Source organism: Gouania willdenowi, chromosome 9 (genome assembly GCF_900634775.1).
Source record: "Gouania willdenowi chromosome 9, fGouWil2.1, whole genome shotgun sequence".
Taxonomy (NCBI): domain Eukaryota; kingdom Metazoa; phylum Chordata; class Actinopteri; order Blenniiformes; family Gobiesocidae; genus Gouania; species Gouania willdenowi.
In genome coordinates, this window is record NC_041052.1 from 8,333,361 (window position 1) to 8,357,617 (window position 24,257).

Here is a 24,257-nt window from a genome sequence, read left to right on the forward strand (position 1 = left end):
ATCTGGGTCCATGGGGCAGAGGACGCAGACTTAAGCTTTGGGCTTGAACTATTTGGAGTGGGTGTTATGTTTAAGGTCCCTCGAAGACAAAGAATTTGGATGATGATGATGCCTAATGTCTTGGCCTGCGTGTTTTTCCTCTCATGCAGCCTCTGCTCGTACGTCAACCTCCTTCTGTTTAGGGCAGGTCATTGCTTGGCTGTACTGTATCTGGTTGAGATGTTTTATTTATTTTTTAATCCACAAAAGAAAGTGAAAGACAGTGTGATTGCGTGCATAGGTTTAGGTGTGTGTGTTGCGTGTGCAGTGAAGCTAACTAGAGCAGGGTGTCCAGGATGCATACACGCATGACAGCCCGTCTGCAGCCCAGGCAATGCTAAACCGTCAGCAAAAATGTGTTGGTTAGCACGACAAATATAACAGTGTGCACATGTGGCAATGATGCATCACTGACTCAACTTCAGCTGTCATCCGTGTGTGTGTGTGTGTGTGCTTCTGGGTATGCCTACGTAAGCGTGACTGTAACTTGAACGAACAACAAGAACGAGAGACTGAAACATTCTCAAACCATGCACAGCACACACAATCATTAGCTAAATACACTCCCAAAAACACTAGCTAGTTATGTGACCTATTTATAACATTATTGAAGCTTCACTATGACTTCTGTTACTAAAAAACTGTTTCATTATTGACAAATTATTTCCAGTATTTGAATAAGAAGTAGAGATTGCGCTGAAATAAGAAGACGATAATTTTGGAATTTTATCAAATTTATGAAGCTGTTTTTACGGATACGTTTCAGTCGATAACTTGATGTTCTACGAAAGAGATTTAGGGCAATGGGGGGGGGGTGAGTTTTTTATTATTATGAAAGTTTGAGTTCTGAGAGTAAATTCAGAAATCTGAGAAAGAAGTAGGAATTCTGAGAATAAAGTCAGAATTATCAGGAAAAATGCGAATTCTGAGAACAAAGTCAGAATTATGAGTTCTGACTTAAATCACAGAATTCTGAATTTAATCTCAGAATTTTGACTTTATTCTCAGAATTCTGACTTCATTCTTGAGAATGTTAATAATAAAAAAAATATTGGACCTTGTGTTTTTTTTGGTTTTTTCACTTTTCACTCTTCTGTAAATTTCCCAGATATCAACAAACAATCAAAGTTTGATGTTATAATTACAAAACAAGATTTCTTGCTGTATGTCTGTGCAGGTTCTGACTCAGCCACCCAGGTGGTGTGATATCAAGGTCTTTTTGCTCCAAAGCACAACTATAACCAACTAATTTAATGATGTTCTGAATGTTTTTCTCCCCAGGTCAGGCTGGCCAATGCCGGGCCCAGCGGGGACAACTGGTGGCGGCAGCAGTAGCAGTAGCACCATCAATAGTATCTATGTGAGTGCGGTCCCTGACGCCTAGCCCATGTCCATCCCATGATGCCGTCCTCTACACGGAAAGGAGTGCCGAAGGACCCCGAGCTGGCTGACCTTTTCTTCAAAGATGACCCGGAGGACGTTTTCTGTGACCTGCATGAGATTGGACATGGCAGCTTCGGGGCGGTGTACTTTGTAAGTCCCACTTTCTACACTTGTGTCTATTTCATTTTCACAGTCAACATAGATAAATGTATTGATCAAGTTTGATTCCCTAAAATGATAAGCTTTCTATGCGGAAGCTTGACCACTGTGGCAACAATCTTTTCTTGTTATTTGCATAGTTCCACCAAAACCCAGTTTCTGGATTTAGTTTTATAAATACAACTGGAATGCATTATTTATATCTTGGGAATGGCTTTGGTTAGACAAAATATACATTTGGAGCAGAGAGAGTTAACTACTGATAGGATTTGGCCTATGATGGCGAGTTTATCATCATCATAGATATAACCATGCAGGTTTTAAGTCTCATAAGTTGTACCATTAGTAAAGAGCTCTATTAAAACACTTAGAGATGTTGTTATACCTGGATTTAAAAAGAAATATAAAAGGTTTAAAAGTGAATAATATTTCTGTGTACTCGGTCACAGCTAACGTCATCTATTAATCTTGTTGAATGGGTAAATGATGTACTTTGAAACACAAAAAACACCAGTGTGGCCTAAACTTCCAAAGGTATGAAATGTATGCCTAATCCCAATTACTTGCGAAAAATGTCCTTAATTTCACTCATGTAGAACTACCAGCATGTATAGTGTATGAGAGGTGTATCCATATATGCAGAGGGGCATAAAGTTCCTAAAAAATAACTAAGTAAAAGTACAAATACAATAACTCAAAATGACGTTGGTGAAGGTAAAAATCACCCATTAGAAAATCACTTGAGTAAAAGTCTTAAAACAGCTCACATTAAATGTACTTATGTATCAAAAGTATTATGTGAAATATATACTCAAGTATCAAAAGTACAAGTTAAGTATTTTTCAAAGTATGCAAAAAAAGAAGCAAAACAGCCATAAATGTTCTCTTTATTTAACTTTTAGGTAAGATAAAACAAACAAAAAACACCTTATTAAGCATTAACATTTAGTGAATCAAATGTCTGCCTGAGATATTGATTATATGATATGATTGCTATGGGCTGTAAAGAGCTTTCAGATACTGGTGGAATTTCTCTGATGTAGCAAAGATTATCAAATTTACGGTCTTTTAAATTAGTGTTCCAGAGATGCGTTCAGATTCTGGGAAACTCAGATATTTTGACAAGTTTGGAAAATCCGGCAACGCGGTCCGGACAAGACGTGAAAAGAGGAATTGTCCGGGTAGAAGCTGACGTATGGTCACCCTACACGGTAACTGCTGACGTAGCATGTTGATCGCCTCCTCCTCGATTTAAATGTGTTAGACTAAAAGTGCTGATTAAAAACTTCAAGTAAAGTACAAATGATCAAAACAGAAATACACCTCTGCATATATGTGAAAGGAAAAATACTGAACTTTTAAAACTAAATACAGAACATAAGTCTTTCAAATAGGGATGTAACGATTCACTCAACTCCCGATACGATTCGATTCACGATACGATTCTCTCGCGATTTATTTTACAAAATGGGACTGTGGAAAAATGATTACTGAAAAATATTCCTTTATTTTTTTGGGGGAAAAAACTATAAAAAACTATACTGTTTTCCTTTTATTTTTCATTGTCAATAGAATCCCTTGATAAACTATTCTAAACAATGCAATTTAACTAAAAATAAATCTTGAATAAAATAAATAAAGGAATAATACAAATGAAGAAGAAGCCTATTAATTTAAATTCTGCTTCTATAGTAAACAATGCAAAACTGCATAATAGTTCTTTTTAAAAGTGTAACTGAAAATGTATTTTGTGCCTTAACAATTAGAGTTAAAAAAAAAACAGTCATTTCACTGTATTTAGGTCAGATATTTGACCTAAATACAGCAGAGGGCGCTGGTAACCCAGTGGTCGGTTGGGATGCAGAAATTCTAGCAATGAAGAAGAGATGCTATGCTAGCAGATAGAGCTAATAGAAAAACGTGACTTTTACAGATATTCACGTAATACTACAGATATTTTTTGGTGCTAAAGGGGTAAGGAATCATTGATGAACATGTTTAAAAGTAGAAAGCGGCCAGAAAGAAAGTATTAGCAGATTCTGCCCACCGCCAACACTTCTAGATAAAGAAAGTGCTGCGATTCAATTTTCACAGTATCGATGTGAATCGTGATACCTATGAATCGATTTTTAAGTGCCTTACGATTAATCGTTACATCCATACTGCCAAACCTTTCTGCATATTGAATTGGTTCAGGAATTGGTTTCTAACACCCTGACCACCTTTTTTTACTTTTATTGCCTGAAGCACATTACCTTAATAAATTACAGAATCAGCAACTTGTGCTGGAAACGCTGTAAAAACAACAACATTGTAGTTACTACCCAAGCATTTAAGATAGATAACATTAGAGCCGTTGTAATTATCCCAGCTCTTTTATCTTACAACCACATGATTATAAATGCACAAATGATGCTTGAATTTATTAAAAGGGAGAGTATGTACTAAACGTTATCTGTGAACAATGACAATTTCAATGCATTTAAGTGAAGGCAGATCACCTCACTGCTTTACTCGTCTTATTAATCTCATCATGACTAATTACTCATCAAGGCTTTGATACTAAAGCTGCATGGAAAGTAGGGAGATAAAAGCACGTAGCATCTCTTTAAATCTCCACACTGAATGGTGCCCCTCCTCTTGCCTCCAGATGAAGAGCTGGGGGGCAATAAGCCTCCCCCGTATGCTGGCCTTGTAACAACAGCTGTTCTTACAAACAGGAAAACAGGCACACCGTGGATTGTGGTTCAGGTCTTTGCTTTACCGTCCCCCACCATCCCATGTCATACAGACTTAGTGACACATATGGAAGCCTGGCTGTTTGTCAGTTCATTTTTTTTACATTATGCAAAGATAGGGCAACAATGGGATGTAGTGGTTTGGAATTCTGCCTCACAGCAACAAGGCCAGAGATTCTACTACTATGGCAATGCCCTGGAGCCTGTGTGGACTTTACACTTGGGTCATTTCAACAAATTTTCAGGACATCCCACGCACTTTGGTCTCAAAAAATTCAGATTTTTTTTTTACCTGTTGTTCTGTGTTTATTCAATAGGCACACTGTACATTTTTAGTTTGATCAGATGTGGCAACATAACCCAAAGTTACGATCCAAAATAAAAATGAAGTCGTCGCATAAAGAAAATGTGTTTTATATCCCAAGAAAGAGTAGCCTTTAGTATAAATTAGAACAGAGACCAGATTCTTTCTTGCATTCCCACATGCAGTTATGGGCCAATGGAAATAGTGAAAAAATATTTCACTGTCACCCAAGAACCAATGCATACTGTATATCTGACTAATCATTAGTGATTTGAACAGTCTATGTACATAGCTCAAAGCTGATAAAGTTACAGGGAGCTGAGTCATATATGCTGTTGTTTACTAAAGGTCTAAACATGTGCGAACCTGAAACCCCAAAAAATGTTTTTCCAATGAGGGGCTGGCATGTCACCCAGATAGAATGTACAAAAAGATCTGCTATACATCCTGAGAGAGTAGGTGGAGCTGTATTATTATACACAATTTCTGTTTCCTATGTGGTGGTGTTCCTGAGATATTGGAAGCTGAAAAAGCAAGAAATAAATAAATAAAGACGCACAAAAATCGACACATACCTCCCTCACTAAATTATTCATATCTCAAAAAGTATTAATCCGATCAAACTAAAAATGTACAGTGTACCCATTTAATAATCATCTCTCAATGCTTGTGTGATACTCCAGTTTCCTCCCAAAGTGAAGTGATGTGGGGTGGAGTATGTGTTTGGTGAATGGGCATAATAAATATGCCATAGATAGGAAAGAGGGTGAGAATGTTTTCTGTTTTTATCTGGTGCCATAATCATTCTGAAACTTAAGATATATTTTATTAGACACGGGAAGTTATTTCCAGGTCTATAAATGAGTCATAGGCAAGTAGGCGTGTCCTGATACGACATTGCTGCCCTGAGATTTGGCCTATACCAATACAAAATCAGCACAAATCCTACTTACTTTTATGACTTTTTTTTTCGTTTGATATTACTCAAGCAGAGAACAATAGTCGGCAACAGTAGGTATGAGGAACACCTGACCCGTTTCTCATTAATCAGTGGGTTGTTACATACATAACCTTAAACATGAGAATATTCTACAATTGAATAAAATAAAAAGAAAACAATTAGAAGACCAATAAAAAGTGCAAAAAGCCATTAATTTAACTTTAAACTGCTTCTCCCGATAATTTTTTATGAGATAAAATCAGTGTATGCCTCATAGATGAATGGATCGAACATCATTTACTCTAAAAAGTATAAAAAAAAGTTCAAAATTGCGACTTGAAAATTTATTATCTCCACCGTGAACACTGTTTGTTGACTTTTTTACGCATTGCATTGTGGGATGTGAAGTCCAATCAGAATGAAGTAGAAACACTTTTATGCACCCGTCTCTGCGACTTCACATCCCATAATGCAATGCACAAAAATTTAAATAAACAGAAAGTTCACGGTGGAGATGAAAACAAACATTTATAAGGTGATTTCAGCCTTTTTCTTCTCTTTTTTGGAGAAAATGATGTTTGATTCATTAATCTATGAGGCCTACAATATGATTTTATCTAATACAAATGATTGGGGGTAGCAGCTTTAACTTATACATAGCATATTCTACAATCGAATGGGGGGGAAAAAAATGAATCAAATAAATTGTCAGACCCTGAGAAATAACATTAATAACTTCAATACCAACAACTGACGGTATGTATCAGAAAATGTAGAGGCAGGCAGATATGATTTTAAACTTTTGATTTTGTTGTTGCTTCTATTCTCTTGGTTCCTACTACATATGTATGCATAGTGGAACAAATGTAAGCATCGGGATGTTCATTCAGAGTTTAGGGCGCTGAATGAGCTCCATTATCGAGGAGAACAAGGGGGAAAAAACCTCCTGCTGAGTATGCAGGCCCATTACCAAGGGCTTTAAACACACCACAGTAGAATGTATGTGGAAGGAATTAGATGGTGATAATTAGTGATACAACCCCCTATCCTCTTTCTCTGCGTTCACAATTAGCTCCTATGTAGTTGAATATTTTCACTGGGCATGGTCATTGTTTCATCTTCTCTGCAGCCACAGAGGAACACATCTATTATGCATGAATTGACAGGCAATCATAAAGATTACATTAATCTAAAAAATGTGAAATGGGAATACCATGTAGCCTCCTGTTAGTGTAATTCCATTGGAAATCTTGGCATGAAATTCCCATTCATTTGTAAGTGGGATGAAGCTGAGATAAGGGCTTATAGGTTGAGCTGCTGCATGGTTGTCCCACAGGCCAAATGCCTTCAAGGTTAACACACACATCAGTGTGTGGACAAATAACTGCCTCACACACTGTAGGTGCAGGGAAATCATGCAGTCTTAATAAAAGAGACAGTTTTATTTGCTTTACTGAAGATGATGCTTCACTTGAAATTGTACCAAATATAGAATGTTTCATTTATTTTTAGGATCCTTTTTGAGCAGTAAATTATTTTTGTCCAGGGAAAACTTAGATTTATCTTACACATACATATTTAAAACTTACATTAACATACTGTTGAAGGAATATAGGATTAATGTGCTTTTAGAATAAAGTGTACTACTTAACAATCACATGCTACGCATGAACTAGAGCATTTTCCTCCCTTTGAAGAACCTTTATTATCATGTGTTTTGGGAGGAATTTCCTTTTTGCCTGAGTGCCCTTTAAAACTGCTGTAGACTATATATATAAATATATTATTGTTTTTTTTTTTTTAAATAAAATAAAGACAAAGTGTAGGCCTCATAGGTCAATACATATTTGTATAGAATTTGTATTTGTAAATGTTTTATTTTATGAGTGCTACGAAATTATTTTTTGTTGTAATCAGCGCTTAAAAAAAGATGTAAAAGGCTGAAAATTTTGCTTGGAAGTTTGTTTTTATCTCCACTTTAAACACTCTCTTATTGACATTGTCGGAAAAGTTTCACGTATTGCATTGTGGTATGTGGAGTCCCATAGAAGTATTTTTTACTTCATTCTCATTGTGATTTATTGTGTTTTTTCCACCAGACAAGGTCAGTGATTCGTTTGACATAATTTTTGTTCCCGTTTGTTCCCAGTGTTCCCCGTGATATTACCTCACTTTCTGAGTTCTTACATTTTGTCTGGGTTCTGATCTTTCTGTGTAACCCCCAAACATTTTCAGTCTGTGAAAACACTAACATTTGTGCCTGGAAGTCACTTTTGCAAAGTTTTTTGCGTCAAATACTATAAATCACAGTAAGAATTAAGTAAAAACACTTCTATGCATCCATCTATGGGACTCCATATCCCACAATGCAATGCACACAACTTCTCTGACAATGTCACTAAGAGCATTTTTACAGTGGAAATAAAAAGAACAAACTTTTCAAGCAGCAGTTTCAACTGTTCACATTTTATTTGTTGAGCAAACGATCTTTGATTTTTTTGGTCTTTGAGGCTGACACATTGTCTTTATCTGATTTAAAAAAATATGAATCTATTGTCTCTAGCAGCTTCTAGTGTTAATAATAATAATAATGGCTCTGATTTATATAGCGCTTTCTTTGAGGAGACTCAAAGCGCGTTACAGAAACCATTATTCATTTACACCAGTCACTCACACAGTCATACCGGTGGTGGTAAGCTACAATGTAGCCACAGCTGCCCTAGGGCAGACTGACAGAGGTGTGGCTGCCATTTCACACCAACATTCATGCACAATTCATACTCATACAAGGCAGTAAAGTGCCTTGCCCAAGGACACAACAACAAAGACTCGGTTAGAGCGGGATTTGAACCCCCAACCCTGGACAACCCTGGTTACTGGACAACCCAATCTACCACTGAGCCATGGTCGCCCCATAACGTTCATTCACGTTCTTTCTTGACGTGTCTTTCAGGCCCGTAACTCCTACTCCAACGAGGTGGTGGCCATCAAAAAGATGTCCTATAATGGCAAGCAGACTACCGAAGTAAGAATGACTCTGATACCACAGGAACTTTCAACACACAGTCTAATGCCTGTTGGTTTGAGAAAATGCTTTTTAATAATGAAAAGAAGACCTTTATACTTTCTCTCCTGTAATGATCATAACTGGTATATATGATGACAAAATTAAGCTGATGGTAAATACTATACTGTACATTTAACCTTTAGGTAGGAACAACTTCTGTGATATATTCCTAAATGTACTTTAAATGCAAGATTCAGTTTTGGAATAATGCTAGCTGTTGCTTGTGCGTGTGTGTGTGTGTGTGTTTAACCATGTTTTTTTCATTTGCTGTGGCAGAAGTGGCAGGACATCATTAAGGAGGTGAAGTTTTTGGGACAGCTGCGGCACCCAAACACAATCGAGTACAAAGGCTGCTACTTGAAAGACAACACTGCCTGGGTTAGTGCATCCTTCCTCCTCCTCTTCCTCTTCTGCTCAAGATGAACTAAATGCATTTCTTTTCTTTTCCGTCCAGTCAGACTTGGACTCCATCACCTTTTCCAATTCCCTTCCTCCCTTTTTTTAGTGTATTTTATCTTCAACCTTGCGTTCAAAACTTCTGTTTACACTGATGACCCATATCATGATGAATACTAATAAAATCTGAGAAATTCGCAATTATTATCATTATTTTTTTTATGTCTGCGTCAAAGTAAAAAAAACCTCGAGTGTAGCAATTCAAGGGAGTTCAACTTGGAACAAATTGTGATTGCAAGACGTCTGGATCAGAGCATCTCCCAAGCGGCTGCTCCCAGTCTTCAGTGGTCAGTAATTATCAAAAGTGGTTCAGGGCAACATAATCTGTGACATAGTGAGAAGGTCACGTGCAGCTGGGCTTCAATGAAACATGTGGGAAGTGGAGTTTTGTCAAGTTAGCTCATAATGCGACTAACTTAAATTAATGGAGAAAGATTACATGAATTTATATAAAGCGGTCAAAATAGAGTCCATCCAGTTATCCAGTCTGTACATTAATGAAAGTTCTAAATATGATCACAAGAAAAAGTTTGATCATGACCATAACCAAAAAAATCGACACCAGGTTCCGCGAGAGACTCGGTCCTGTATGATTTAAATGTCTCTAAGCTCTGAAACACTTGATGTCTCACAATGCAAAGCTACCAAAGGAGATAATTGGGTTGCGGCTTTCTGGAACTAGAGTTGCCTCACCCTTAAAGGGCACATGACGCCATTTTTCATGTTGATGTGAAATGCAAGAACACATCTTAAATAGTGCATCTACAAAGTACTTTATATTATTTCTCTTCTTAATGTTAAACCTTGCATTTTACTGTTGCCAGTCTGCTCTTTGGAGAATGACCATATATGGGTTGTGACGTAACCAGGAGGATCCCCTGAGACTACCTACACCTTCACTGCAGTGCAGATCGCTCACATTGACAACACCTACGGCGTTATATAGCAGCATCATTATTATCGTTACATGAACTACTCCACATTGTGTAGCAGCTAACTGTAAGAAGACTTCTGCCAACATTTATTGATAATCCGTGGAATGATTTATCTGTGTCATTATTAGATTGGGCACAGAATTTGCCATAACACCCATCTACAACTGTTGTCACAGAAAGGTGTTGTGGTAAATTCAGTAACCCTGCAAAATAATGGTCCCTGTTTACCAGCAAGGTTTGGACGCCCCCAAAGTCTGTTCCAGTTACCATTTTTAATTTTCCATTTTTATTACGCCATTTTTTTTTTATCTGCTGCTGAAACATTGCAAATGTTCCCTTTATGGCACTAATAAAGGTTATCTTTATTATTATATGCGACTCATGAGCATGAAGGGTAACCTTTATTATGGGAATTCATCAGTGGCACTGGGCTAAAGGGGCAATTTTGATAATAAAAAAGATTGCAGACAAACCGAGCATCGTTTGGCAACTTTTATTAACAGATATCAGCATGATTATTTAAAATAGAATTAGATGGAGATAAAACACATATCCAAACTGGTGTCATGTGCCCTTTAACAAAACAACATTGATAATGTAGTCCTAATATTATGGTTATTTACTTTATTATGTGATTACAAACACTTTCAATACCATCAGAGCTGTACATTTACATGATTACTCATTAAACCGCATTCTTCTGTTTTACCTGAACAGTGACTTAACCTGGATTTTCACTGGATGGGTATCTGCACCGAAACGTCTCCGCTGCGTAACTTCAGCGCAATCTGCAGTCCAGCAATCCCCATCGGCTCTGGTTTTGTTGCGCATCTGTTGCAACAAGGACTCAGGAAATCCCGTTAATTAACGTGTAATCATGCGACATATATGTATGTGATACAAGCATGGATAAATGCAATATTTATATGTGAAATATTATTTTAAAAGTGCTCAGATCATGCCAACCATGGTATCAGCGGAAAGGTCTGAGACCCCCGAGTCCGAATATGTTTTCGGGTTGAGTCCGGATTGCGCCCGCTACAGCCTAAACGCACAATTTTCCGGCCGAAAAAAAGTGTTCATTTTTACAAACGTGAACAGGTTTTATTCTCCTGAATCCAAATATGTGCTTGGTTTTCAGATAGAGTCCAAAATGGGCCCGCTGGAGGTCTCGGAAGGTCAGCGTTTTCCTCTGCCGGGGTAATCTCGGTCAATAGATGGGATTACGATCTGCCTTGAACATGGAGTATTTTATTTTGAAAATAATCCGGATACTTTATTCTGTGGTTATGCACTACTTCCTGTCCTGCACTAGTTTATTTTTATTAAATATCTGCAGCACAGCTCCAGCGTCCAGCACAAACAGAAGTGCTGCGTATTTGCTGCAGAGGGCAGCAGCATGACTCAGCAGTTACGGTGCCGTACTAGTGCAGACTCGCACGCGGTGGACATTGACACATTGACTTTAATGGAAACCGTTGCCATTTCGCAGCAGTTACAGATCCAATGGAAATCCAGAGTTAGGATTACCTTTATTCTTAAATGATAACAAATGTGTTTTGGTCGTTTATTGTGTTTTTTTGTTTGTTTGTTTTGTTTTTTTCTTCCAGCTGGTGATGGAGTATTGCCTGGGCTCCGCATCAGATTTACTAGAAGGTAAGCAGCACATACAGTACAACTTTAGAACACCAGCCCATGCGGTTTTCTACCAGAGTTAATTTTTACAGCAAATTTTGATTTAGTTTTAGTCATAGTCTTTTGACTGAAATGCAACTTAGTTTTAGTAAAAATTTAGTCATCAGAACTATTTCAGTTATAATTTAGTTTTCCATCAACTAAGATTTTAGTCGACTAAATCTGTTACAGATACAGATGACTGAAAAAAATTGATAAACGCTTTATATTTCAAAGATTCAATTATCATTGATCAACCTGATATGTGATAATATTAATGTTTGTAAACACTCACAACACATATTTGATGTGATCAATGCGAACATATGATCACGAGTTCTGATTAGATTTCGTCCCATGTGATGAAATTATACTTTAGCTTTTATTAGTCTACAAAAATATCAATGTATTTTGATATAGTTTTCATTGACATGCATTTCTTTAATTAGACATTCTCATTATTTTAACTTCAAGGAACGTAGACGAATAAAACTATGATGAAGATTTTTGTCAATAGAATTGTCACTGGTTTCAAAGGATTTTGGTTTACATGCTTCACTCTTTTAAAACTTTTAAAGCCACAGATATCTGCAGCGCACAGGGAGCCATTAACAGTTTACTTGTTATTAAGCTTCTCATTCTACGCAGATCATTTTGTGCACACGTGATTTTGTTTGGCAGGACTTCAGACATTCAGAATATTTATTGTACCTCAGCAATGACCTGCTTCTTCTGGACTTTAGAGAGTAATCACTGACTGTTTTCCACTTTACTAATTTCTTCTTCTAGTTCACAAAAAACCACTTCAAGAGTTGGAAATTGCTGCCATTACCCATGGTGCCTTGCTAGGACTGGCTTATTTACATTCCCATAATATGATTCACAGGTGAGTTGGTTTCCTGCTTCATTTCAAATGGTGTAAGAGTGATTTTATTCAGTGTAGCCTAGTGATTGGCAGATAAGCTATTTACATAATGAGTAGGGGTGTAAGGATAGCCTCAACCAATGGTTCGAATCCCGATTTTAAAAAAAAAAAAAAAAAAAAAAAAACCTCAAATCAAAGATTGGGATGTAACAATGCACTTTACTCCTTTCAATTTGATTTTTTATTTTTTTTCTACTAAAAATACAGATTCTTCTCTTTATTTAAATTGTATTCAATATTTTTTTCAACTAATTTTCTTCTTATAACCTTCTTTGAACTCATAAACGAAAATATATTGCAGATATTTTTATTTATCACCATACAAAGTGGAAAAAAAACATACATTTTTTTGAAAGCATATAAAATAAAAATATAAGAAAAGTTTGCCTATGTTCGAAAAGGAGTAGGAAGAAGTATAAAAACGTATTTAATCCTACCCCCTAATCTCTATTATATATGTATACACACATGCATACACACGCACACACTTCATTTCCTATGTACAACGCTATATGATTGTCAATATGGTGATATAGTAACACGTTTACACATCAATGTACGCTAATAATAATGATAACTATACCTGGTTTTATAAATTAATATATCAGTGTCAACAGTATGTCAGATATTCATAGAAATAAAAACTTTAGAAATAGATACATGAGTATATATAAATATATATAATAACTCAGAGCCACCTAACCCCACCCTGAGTAGGAAATTAGCAGTAGCTATAAACTCATTGTATTGGAGCCATGTATAGTTGTATCGTCCATATTTAAATACAATTTTATACGAGTATGTCGATGATTAGAAAGCGTCGTGCATTGAATAAGCCACTTTACATTCCTTCCTATCGCTTCTTCCTGTGTGCTCACTTTCTTCATTTCCTTGTTAATCTCCAGAGATGTGAAAGCTGGTAACATCCTACTGACTGAGCTGGGTCAAGTCAAGCTGGCTGACTTTGGCTCAGCTTCCATTGCTTCACCTGCCAACTCCTTCGTAGGAACACCTTACTGGTTGGTATTCACTGGGGAAGGTATTTATTTTTAGCTCCCGGTCCGATCAGGACATCCTTAGTTTTTCCCATGGTCTAAATCAACTGCATCTATTAATGTTAGGCATGTCCCGATACAATACCAATATTGCAGCCTTGGGCATTGGTTGATACCAATATTGGTCCGATATGATGTTACCACAAATCATACATACTTTTATTACTTATTTACACAAAAACACATTTGTTTTAGAGTTTACAAAAAATCTGGAAAACCATGAATTTAGCTTACTTAAATTTAAGTTTGTGCTTTGTGAAGAATGCAATCATAATATTATTTATTCATATTCATATTGTTAGCACTGAGTGATGGAAATAATAAACAATTTTGTTAGTTTCATTGATTTAGTCAAACAAAATCCATTTAAATTGAAACACCGTTGCATCTCCTGTCAAATATTGTGATGAGATTAATTTAGATTAATCGAGATTAAATAATTACAAAGTCTCTCATTAATTAGGTTGTTTTTTTAATCGAGTCCCACTTCTAATTATTTTGTGGCGATCAATGTTAGTAAAAGCTTGAACAATTGATTGTTACCCAAACAGAGAACAATAGGTATAAATTTGAATTTTAAACATAAGAATATTCTACAATAAACTAAAATAGATCAATTATAAGACCCTCAAATTAACCTTAATAACAATAAAAACAATTTATATTATATTGAAGATTTTAGATGCAGGCTTATATATTCAGATACTCGTTTTTTTTGCTGATATCAGACCGATATCCGATATAAATATTGCATCAGGACCCCCTCATTATTATGTATTGTATTTTGAATTACTAGAATAATTAAATTCAGGTGTGTTGAATTAGCTAACCAAGGTTTTTCTATATCTGTTATTTTAGTTGACAGGGTTTTTTAGGAATCTGTAACAGGCCAATAAACAAGCACAACTGACTCACTGAATGGTTTAAATGATTTAAAACTAGTACGCTTAAAAAAAAAAAAAAGTAGGTCATTGTTAAGTGTATTAGCCAGCTAGCATAAGATACACTAACACAAATAAGCAGCACAACACTCACTAAGTTAAAGTGATGAGCCTGCCTATTGGTGTGAGTTAGGGTCTGGGTCAATTATAATTTTAATTGTGTAATTGATCATTAATTACAGTCATGATGTAATTGTAAATGCCACTGTTGTAACTGTAAATGAATTGTAATTGAGGTCAGATAATTGATTTTGTATTTGTAATTGTCATGGAAATTCTATAAAAACTGTCAATTACTATTCAATAAAACACAAAACTGGGGAACCATGTTACTGTTTTATGGTTTACACTTACGTAGTTAATAATCATTAAAATATGTTTCATATCCAGTTTTCCCACTACCTGTCACTTCTCTTCAAGATCATTTTACCATTTTTGACAGAAAAAAAGGCACAGACGCCCACACCTAAAATATTAATATCAATATTTTCATTGATTAGGAAGCCTAACAAGGTAACCAAGAGATGATAAACAAATTAGATAATAGATAATATTTTTCAGTGTATTTTACAGCTGATTTAAGCATGAGTCTAACTGACCTGTTATCATAGGAGATGCTAACAGAAAGCTAACACAAGAGGAAGGTTATGTTTTATGGGCTTAATTATTTCAGAACGTAATTGGAATTGAATTTCAGTGGAAAAATAATAATAATAATTGTAAATTTAATTGTAATTTTAATTGCTGGTCTAAATAATATATATGTCATATGCTGGAAGTAAAATGTAGTAAAAAGCATTTTAGAGCAATAGTGTAGTTTTGTGTAGCCCAGATAAATAACCAGCTTATCGGTCCCACTGAGACGCAAACAAAGCATCAGAAAGCATCGTCAGGAAGCTTCGCACTGACTCAAGTCTGCTTTGTGTCGTGGCGACGAGTTTGGATGTTTGATGTTGCATAATCCATCATAAAGTCCAAAAACACATGAATGGATGTGAAGTGGTTGCTTTCTCTACATGTTTTACTCTTTAACTGTGCACAGTGAACATGATACTTTATCATATATTAAACATTTAGCTCTGGGTTACATTAAAGCTGCTGTTGGATGCACTTTTCCATCTAACCCTCCAAAATGAACCTCCAGCTTTGCCTTTATTCACCAAATAATTCACTAAGACTCTCTGGTGAGTTGAAACCATCACATAAACGACTCACACACACAACATTCATTCACACATTCCTAAAACTGAGCCGCTATCACGGCGTAGCAGAGTGTGTAAGAGTGCTTTAGAAGCTTAGCAAGATTAAAACATCTTTTGTGGGTTCTCTGCAGTGCTTATTGATGTCTCCCCCTCCCCACTCTACCCCTGTCCCCAGGATGGCTCCAGAAGTGATCCTAGCCATGGATGAGGGTCAGTACGAGGGAAAGGTGGACATCTGGTCTCTCGGGATCACGTGTATTGAACTGGGTGAGTTTAGATGATCCATTTTGTCTTTTTTTGAAATAATATGTTACAGTTTAATTTATTCAGACAACTTTTTTCAGGAAATTTGATCTCCTACGAGTTCTTTCATAAGGAAAGCATCAAACCATCTACCATCCTCCAATTGGCTTGGCCAACCCCCGACCAAGTTCTTGGCCATGCCCAGAACTGGGCAAGGCCAACAAAGAACTCATAAAGACCCATGAAAGTGATCAGTAGATGCTTTGGTGCTTTCCTCATAAGAGAACTCGTATACATCAAAGCAATCACTAGGGACCTAATTTATCAACCATTAGTACGTTCAGATCCATCCGTACGATGTGCATTCTGCCAAATTCATTTAAGCTCCGGTATTTATCAATTCTGACGTAATTGTACGCTACGATCAGATCTAACGTCAGGTCTGACCTCGTGTACGCAAACCTGAGTGTGTGGATTTGTGCTGCAGCACAGCAAAATGACACTGAGCCTGAAAATAAAGTATCATTTAAGCATAATTAGACACACATTCAGAACTAATCAAAATTGATTATTAAAACAAGATAAAAGCAATTTTAAAAAGCCCGCAGAAAACCCACTTTTTTGGTTTTCTTTCAATAAACCCACTGATAAATGCTGCTACCGGGCCGAAACGCATAGGTTCACCCAGTGCACACAGACGAACCGGGATCACAGGAGCTCTGCTTCTGTGTGTTAGACTAACGTAGGAACGCTGTTGGATTTATACAAAGAAAGTGTGTGACGTTATTTCAACCTGTTTCTCCGAACAATGTGTAGGAGAATGACGTGATGAATCAGCCCAACCTGAGGAGCACGGGCTCGCGATCGCCAGCCTGACTCGTCTAAATGTAAAGAATTGTCTTGATCAAATAGAAGGGATTTATGCTTTTAGTCTGTGGATGAGCAACATTTCATTTAAACTATCATTTGCAGTTAGAATAGTTTATAATTTAATTCAAACCTCAGCCTGAGTCCGCTCCAACACGGAAACGTTGTTCACTTCCTCCGTTATTCTCTTCCACAGAGCATTTAAATTTCTTCACCTCAGCTGTGAGGACGATGATATTCATCTCAGAAATGTTTATTTCCTTGCCATTGTTTGTTTGACCTCAGTGGGCGGGGCCTCCGAACCACAAATATTTGTGGACGTAACGTGATGACGTAATGACGATCAAATTCAGCCACCAGATTTATCAACACCCGATCATTTGTACACTGGAATTGGTCAGATACACATTTTTCATGACTCCCACGTTGGTCCTGTTGTATGGCACAATGTGCACTCAGATTTGCACCCGTTTTCACGCAAGGTTGATAAATCAGGGCCTAGATGCCTCTGAGGGAGACTGACAGTTGGCAGTCGAAACATGTCAGGAGATGAAATTTCCTGAAAAAGAGTTGCCTGAATAAATGAAAGTGTGACATATGGGCAAGTTTAGATCTGCCCACTTTACAAAGTTCAACCTCAGAAAACAAAACAAAAACCCTTCATTTTCAAACTTTACATGGAAAAAAAGTGAACTGTAACACTTGGATTTTCCTATTCCAGCGGAGCGCAAACCACCCTTATTCAACATGAACGCCATGAGTGCCTTATATCACATTGCCCAGAACGACTCTCCCACATTGCAGTCCATTGAGTGGTGAGTTAAAGTTCCTATCTCATTTTAATTGTTAATAATTGAAGACGTTGCAAAACTCATCCCAATGCCTCAGTATTCACTTATCACCTGTGTTTAACAACGTCCACTCCGTTCCAGTCTTTGCTAATGTACAACAGGCCTGTGCTAATCTGGTGACCTGTGTTAGCATTAGCAGCCACACACCCCGTGCAATGTCACACTCTAACTCTCTTATGTAATTACCTGGGAAACCTCTACCAAAGTGAAACAAGCCAAATGTTTCTCTGCTCAGCTGTGTGCCAGTCCTTAAAGCAGGGGTTCTCAACTTTGTGGTCAGGACCCCATTTGCGGTCGCAAGGCACTGGCAGGGGATCGCCAGATGCCTTCAAGAAACTAGGAAAAAAATGTGAACAATCTGACTATTTTTCCTTGTTTTACCCTTTTCCTGCAACTACACCAAACTTGCCATATTTTAACCTATTTTCTTCACTTTTGCCATATTTTTGCTCCTTTTAAAGCATTTTTGCTACATTACTCCCATTCCTGCCACTTTTGCATCAAATTGCAATGCCTTTTTTGCACGTTTTTCCAACATTCAAGACATTTTCAGCACTCATAAACTCTTTCTATCACTTTTCTCACTTTATGTCACATATTTTGACCCATTATTGTTACTTTTAACCTTTTTTCACCATATTTCATGCTGATTTTTGCCAATTAAACCACATTCACAATTTGTCATGCCCATTATTTCCCAGTGTAAACTAATTCTTCCTACTTCTTAAATTATATTACCTTAACCCCTCCTCCCCCATTTTGGCCACTTTTAAGCCAATAAGACACTTTGAACCATTGTTTACACTTTTTAAAACTGTTGTTGCTTTTAACCAATGACTGTGGTTTTTAAAATCCCATTTCACCACCTTTTCCACCATTTTTGGTCATTTTTCAACCCATTTTATCTTTAAGATGACTATATACTAGGGCGCAAATAAACTTCCTGGATAGCAGTGGATATTATTCAGATCAATAAATAAATGTGGTTATCACAGATTAATATAACAATGGACCATCGTTTTGCTGACTTTATGGATGGACCCCAAAAATCTCCCCCCTTTATGCCTCCTTATAGATGGCCCTGTCTCCACACTGTTCTTCAATGTTCATGTCGTGTTCAACCACCTTCAGGTACAGTGGGGGGTCCCCGGTCTCTGGCACCTTTATTTTAGGGGTTGCGGGTTCAATATGTTGAGAACAACTGCCTAATAATATGTCAGGATCAAAACCAAACCAGGGAAACTTATTCCAACATTATCCCAGTTGGTAAAAGTTGTGTAATTCCCTTCCCTGCCCATGCTATGAGATATTTTCCTCCATATGCAGATGAGTTGCTTTAAATGGAATGCTGGAAAAACATGCTGCCTTTTGCATTATTTCAAGCTGCTTTCAGCCTAAGAGCACATGAACGTGGAGGGTAATAGATTCTCCTGGGATCGTCATTCCAGACATCAAAAAAGTTACGCAATTTAATTTTAGGTCAGAGAGATTTAAACAGCTCTCCGTCTTTTTAGGAACACCACATTTTTTAGAATATGTTAAAACCACTTCCTCAGTCAGATACTTCAATTTATATAATGGGAATAAATTAGACCAAACATGGGATTTAGAGTCATTTCTTAAAATGCCCTAATACTGTATATTTGACATGCAGCATTTATACCCATTTTTGGTTTATTATTGATTATAAAGTCATTTTTTTTGGGGGGGGGGTATGACAATATGGATATTTATCTAAACCCTTAGAGCAGGGGTTCTCATTCTGGGACCTAGAATTCAACCAACCAAATTTAGAATTAAAAAACTAGCTGTTGAAAACACATATCTAATGTTTTTTAAAGCATAATTCTACGTATTTTCCTGTGCAGCATGCATTGCACAGCATGTCTGTCAAAAGAAAAGTTTCTTTCAAAATAAAAGACAAGTCCAACATGAGAATAATTAAGTATTTATTTATTTTTGACCATTTTACTCATTTGAGTATAGTCTATTCTCTGCGGTGAATAATTAACATGTATATTAATAAACTTGATATTTATTTTAATAAACCAGGTTGTTTTCTTTTAAAAAGGCGGCAGTGGTTCAGTCCGTATGGAACCAGAGGGTACCAGAATTTGTTCTGGTAGCTGAAGAGTTGCCAGGGCACTCCTTGAGCACTTGAGCAAGGCACCGAACCCCAACCTGGCTCTCTTCATTGTTAAGGGACTTTGAGTACCCAGAAAAGCGCTATATAAAATTGATGTATAATAATAATAGAAATAATAATGAAAAAACGGATCGATAAGCAGGTATCAATAAAGCATCGGAATCTCTAAATCCTTGTCAATATACATCCTGAGTGTTGAGTGCCTTGCTCATGGGCCTGCAGTGAAGGTCCACAGTACATTTGAAGTTACAAATCTGCTTCTTTAACCATGAGGTCACCACAGCCCAGTAGGTGGTTCAGTTCTCATCCAAGAAGCTTCTTCATTTCCTAAACCAGCTAGTTAGTTAGTGAGCTGTTAAACTGTGGCACTGATTTAACTTGGTGAGCTCAGTTGACCCAGATAGATAATAGGATTATAGATAGTGGAAAGGTTATGGCTGAACCCCCTCTTCTGTTCATAGATCGCGCAACTTTAATTTCTAGATGTAACATTGTCAGTTGTTCATTTAGGTTTAACATAAAGAAAATTACAAGCTTTAAACCAATGCTTAAAATGAATCTACTGTTTCTGTTACTCACTGTAACATCAACATGTTCAATACATTTATCAGTTTGGTAGGAGCTCAAACCAAAAATTTCCATTGAATTTCACGATCTGCCCATGATCTATCATGTCATGTATTTCTGTCAATCCATCATCATGATGTTGGTATGTAAGTGACGCATTCAACACGCTGAGTCATGTAGACTCGTGTGTAAAACATGTCACAATTATCAGTTTTCTCCTTTGCTCAACTCCAGGTCTCAAACCATGAACCATGTTACTGCAGCACAAGGACATTTTTGACTACAAATAAACATTTGTAAAAGTTTTAGTTATTTTAATTAAGCCAGATTGGTTAAGAAACCTGATGAGTCAAAGATCATAGAATACTTTAATCATCAAATAGATAGCTTCTTACATAGACATTTGCAACTGGAGACTAATTTTGTGTGGCATCCAACGTAAACACACAAAATGACTCAAAAAATACTGATAATTACAGAAAATTACACGCAATGACAACAAAGATACAGAGAAGACAACTGAAATAATTGAAAAAAAAAATCAAAAACGAGAGAATAATGCACACAAAAATAATAGAAAAACACACAAAATGAGAACAGAAATACAAAAAATGACACTAAATTACACAAAAATGGCACAAAAAACCAAACAAAATAAGAAATAATGTACCAAACAGCAACAAAAGCACACAGATCCTTTGTTCTTTATTAATGCTGAGATTAGTCATTATTCAAAATGCTGATATGAATATTTATAATATGGCCCTTGATCACAATTTTGTCGCCCTAGTTTTGATAAAAGTTGCCCATCTTGTTCATGTTAATGCCTATCATTATGTCTTCCCAGCACCAAGAATGTGTCATAAATAGAATATTAATCATGCTGGGCAACATAGAAAGAATTTTTTATTTTTTATTGCATTTAAGCTTTTTTGCATCCATTCATCTTCTACATCCACTCAGTGTCGTGTTACACACAGAACAACTGACTCAAATGAAAAAACATATGTTTTCTGACTAGGTTACCATATTAGAATTAACATAAGTTCACAGAGAACTTGCACATTTCCCCACAGAACGAGTACAAACCCACATTTTTTTTCAATGTAACAAATTTACTTGCTATAAATTGAAATCCGGCAAGCAAACACCCACTCTGTTTCTGGGGTCATTACTTCCTTATTATGGGTGCAACTTCCTGTGTTGTATATCACAAATTAAGAAATAGTTTTTGTTCAGTTTGTTATACAGATTCTTTTACACACAGACACACCAACTTCTGCTTTTAGTCTTTCCCAAAAGGCCTGCAGAGCTTTACGCTCGTCAAAAACTAACAACTGTTGTAACAAGTTAAAACTTTATTTCTAAAGTGCTTTCATACAAAAAAAAGCTTATACAATATAAAATATCTTTAATTGTTTAAAAAATGAAACTCTAAGTCACCTGCTACTATTTCTTTCACATAGGAAGGTTTGCCTATAATAATTTCGACATTTGCACTTCCAGAAAGTAGTTAAATACAGAAGGAAACATTGGCTGTGTTAAAAATAGCATGTTAACGTACTACAAATACGACGTATGACGTCAAAATGAGTATGTAGTGCGTTCATTAGATAGTATGAAAAGATTGAGTACGTGAGAAATAGCCAGATGTATACTATATCGGGACATTTTTTAAGTATGCACAGTGGGCATACTAGTCATACTCAACTGCCCCATGATGCATTGCGAGCGAAGAACATACAGAACTATAACAGAAACACATAAAAACTACAAAAGAATATACAGAACTATAACAGAAACACATAAAAACTACAAAAGAACACACAGAACTGCTACAGAAACACATAAAAACTACAAAAGAACATACAGAACTATTACAGAAACACATAAAAACTACAAAATAACATACTGAACTACAACAGAAACACATACAAACTACAAAAGAACACACAGAGCTACAACAGAAACACATAAAAACTACAAAATAACATACAGAACTATAACAGAAACACATAAACTACAAAAGAACATACAGAACTATAACAGAAACACAAAAACTACAAAAGAACACACAGAACTACAACAGAAACACACAAAATCTACAAAAGAACACACAGAATTACAAAAGAAACACACAGAGAAACACACAGAACTACAACAGAAATGGAACAAACACGCAAAATGATTTTAAAAAGACAGAACAAAGAAATTGACAACAAAACTACGACAATAATTAGTTAATTGCAGAAGATCATTTAATGAAAAATTAAGTCACATCTTTCCATGAGAAGTTTTTACTTTTCATTAAAAACTTTCAGCTTTTGTTTTTCACATTATTAATTCACTTTTAGGCCATTTTTTCCCTACTACTTGGTCACTTTCTCACTTATAATGCTTTCAGAATTTTCAAAGGTGGTGATTTAACAGAGCCATTTACCCTCAGTGTGCTTCAGGTTTTTTTGCTGTTGTAAATTTGAAATGCATCTTGGGAAACTTGGAAGTATCCTTCAGTGGAAACGCTCATCATCTTAATCCTCCTAATCATACTAATAGTATATAGTAGACAGTATATACTCATTGAGTGTGTAGTATGTTAGTATGTGATTTGGAACACAGCTTGTGTGTGTAGCTGCACACATTTCCAACACTGGTGCTAAAAGGTGGGAGGATGGATGCTGGAGAAGGAGATTTAGTCCCAGTCTCAATTAGCAGTAATGGCAGATAATCCGTGAAATCCTGTCTTCTCTGATCCATACTATCATGAAGTAATCACTATGGAGGCAGGCGTGGGAGGAAGCACAATTTTCAGCACGGAAGCATCTAGAAAGTGAAGCTCTGCCATAGTATGTGAAACACAAACTCCAGCATTTTAAACTCCAATTCCTTTAATGACAGAGCGCTTGTTTCATTAACGCATCCACACTATTTCCTTAAGGCAGTGGTTCCCATCCTTTTTCATGTCCTGACCCCAATTTTAGATCACAAATTTCTAGTGGTGACCCCCAGATACTTTAAATTAGTTTTTTGGTCACGTTTGTTATACTGTGTTAATAATATAGAGCGTAGCCAGTCTCAGTGCACAAAGTGATGATATGCGACCTGCTCAGATATTTTTACAATGCATTTTACTTTAACTAGATTTATATTTGAGAAACTATTATAAAATCGTGTGTGGCGTTTTTATTTGTAAATAAATAATTATTATTATTTAACTCTTTGAATGTTCTTCCTTTTCCTGCACTGTATATATATTTTTGTGATATTATATATGGTTTTTTTTTTTTGTGTATATATAATTGTGAAAAACAGATTATTAAAAAAAACATTTGACCTTTTTTTTTTTTTTTTTTAAAGATTAAAAAATATAATTTTAATGTGTCATTTTTTTCAGGTGACCCCATGTTGTTTCCAGGCGACCCCACATTGGGTCACAAACCCAGGTTGAAAAAATAAAAAATGAAAAAATGTATATAAAAATTAAAAATATAATTTGAATGAGTCATTTTTTAATTGTAATATTACCAGACATTTCAGACGACCCCATGTTATTTCGAGGTGATCCCATGTGGGATCACGACCCTAAGGTTGAAAAACCCTGCTCAAAGGACACTATTTCAATTAGAAATTAAATACGAAATAAAAATATATATAATTCTATTGAGTCAATTTATTTTTTATTTTATTATTACTAGACACTACAGGTGACCCCATGTTATTTCCAAGCGACCCCACATGGGGTTACAACCTGCTCTAAAGATACTT

At 36.1% G+C, this 24,257-nt stretch overlaps 1 protein-coding gene across 4 annotated transcripts in view; it reads left to right on the forward strand.

Annotated features, from left to right (window-relative positions):
* Positions 1–24,257, forward strand: part of taok3a (TAO kinase 3a) — a 90,784-nt gene that overhangs the window by 31,239 nt on the left and 35,288 nt on the right. For all 4 annotated transcript variants that reach the window (XM_028456912.1, XM_028456913.1, XM_028456911.1 and 1 more), the window contains 8 exons: positions 1,321–1,572; positions 8,517–8,588; positions 8,907–9,008; positions 11,632–11,677; positions 12,485–12,581; positions 13,526–13,639; positions 15,994–16,085; positions 17,650–17,743. In XM_028456912.1, coding sequence (XP_028312713.1) covers positions 1,438–1,572; positions 8,517–8,588; positions 8,907–9,008; positions 11,632–11,677; positions 12,485–12,581; positions 13,526–13,639; positions 15,994–16,085; positions 17,650–17,743 — 752 coding nt within the window. In that variant the 5' untranslated portion in view covers positions 1,321–1,437. The remainder of the gene's footprint in view (positions 1–1,320; positions 1,573–8,516; positions 8,589–8,906; positions 9,009–11,631; positions 11,678–12,484; positions 12,582–13,525; positions 13,640–15,993; positions 16,086–17,649; positions 17,744–24,257) is intronic.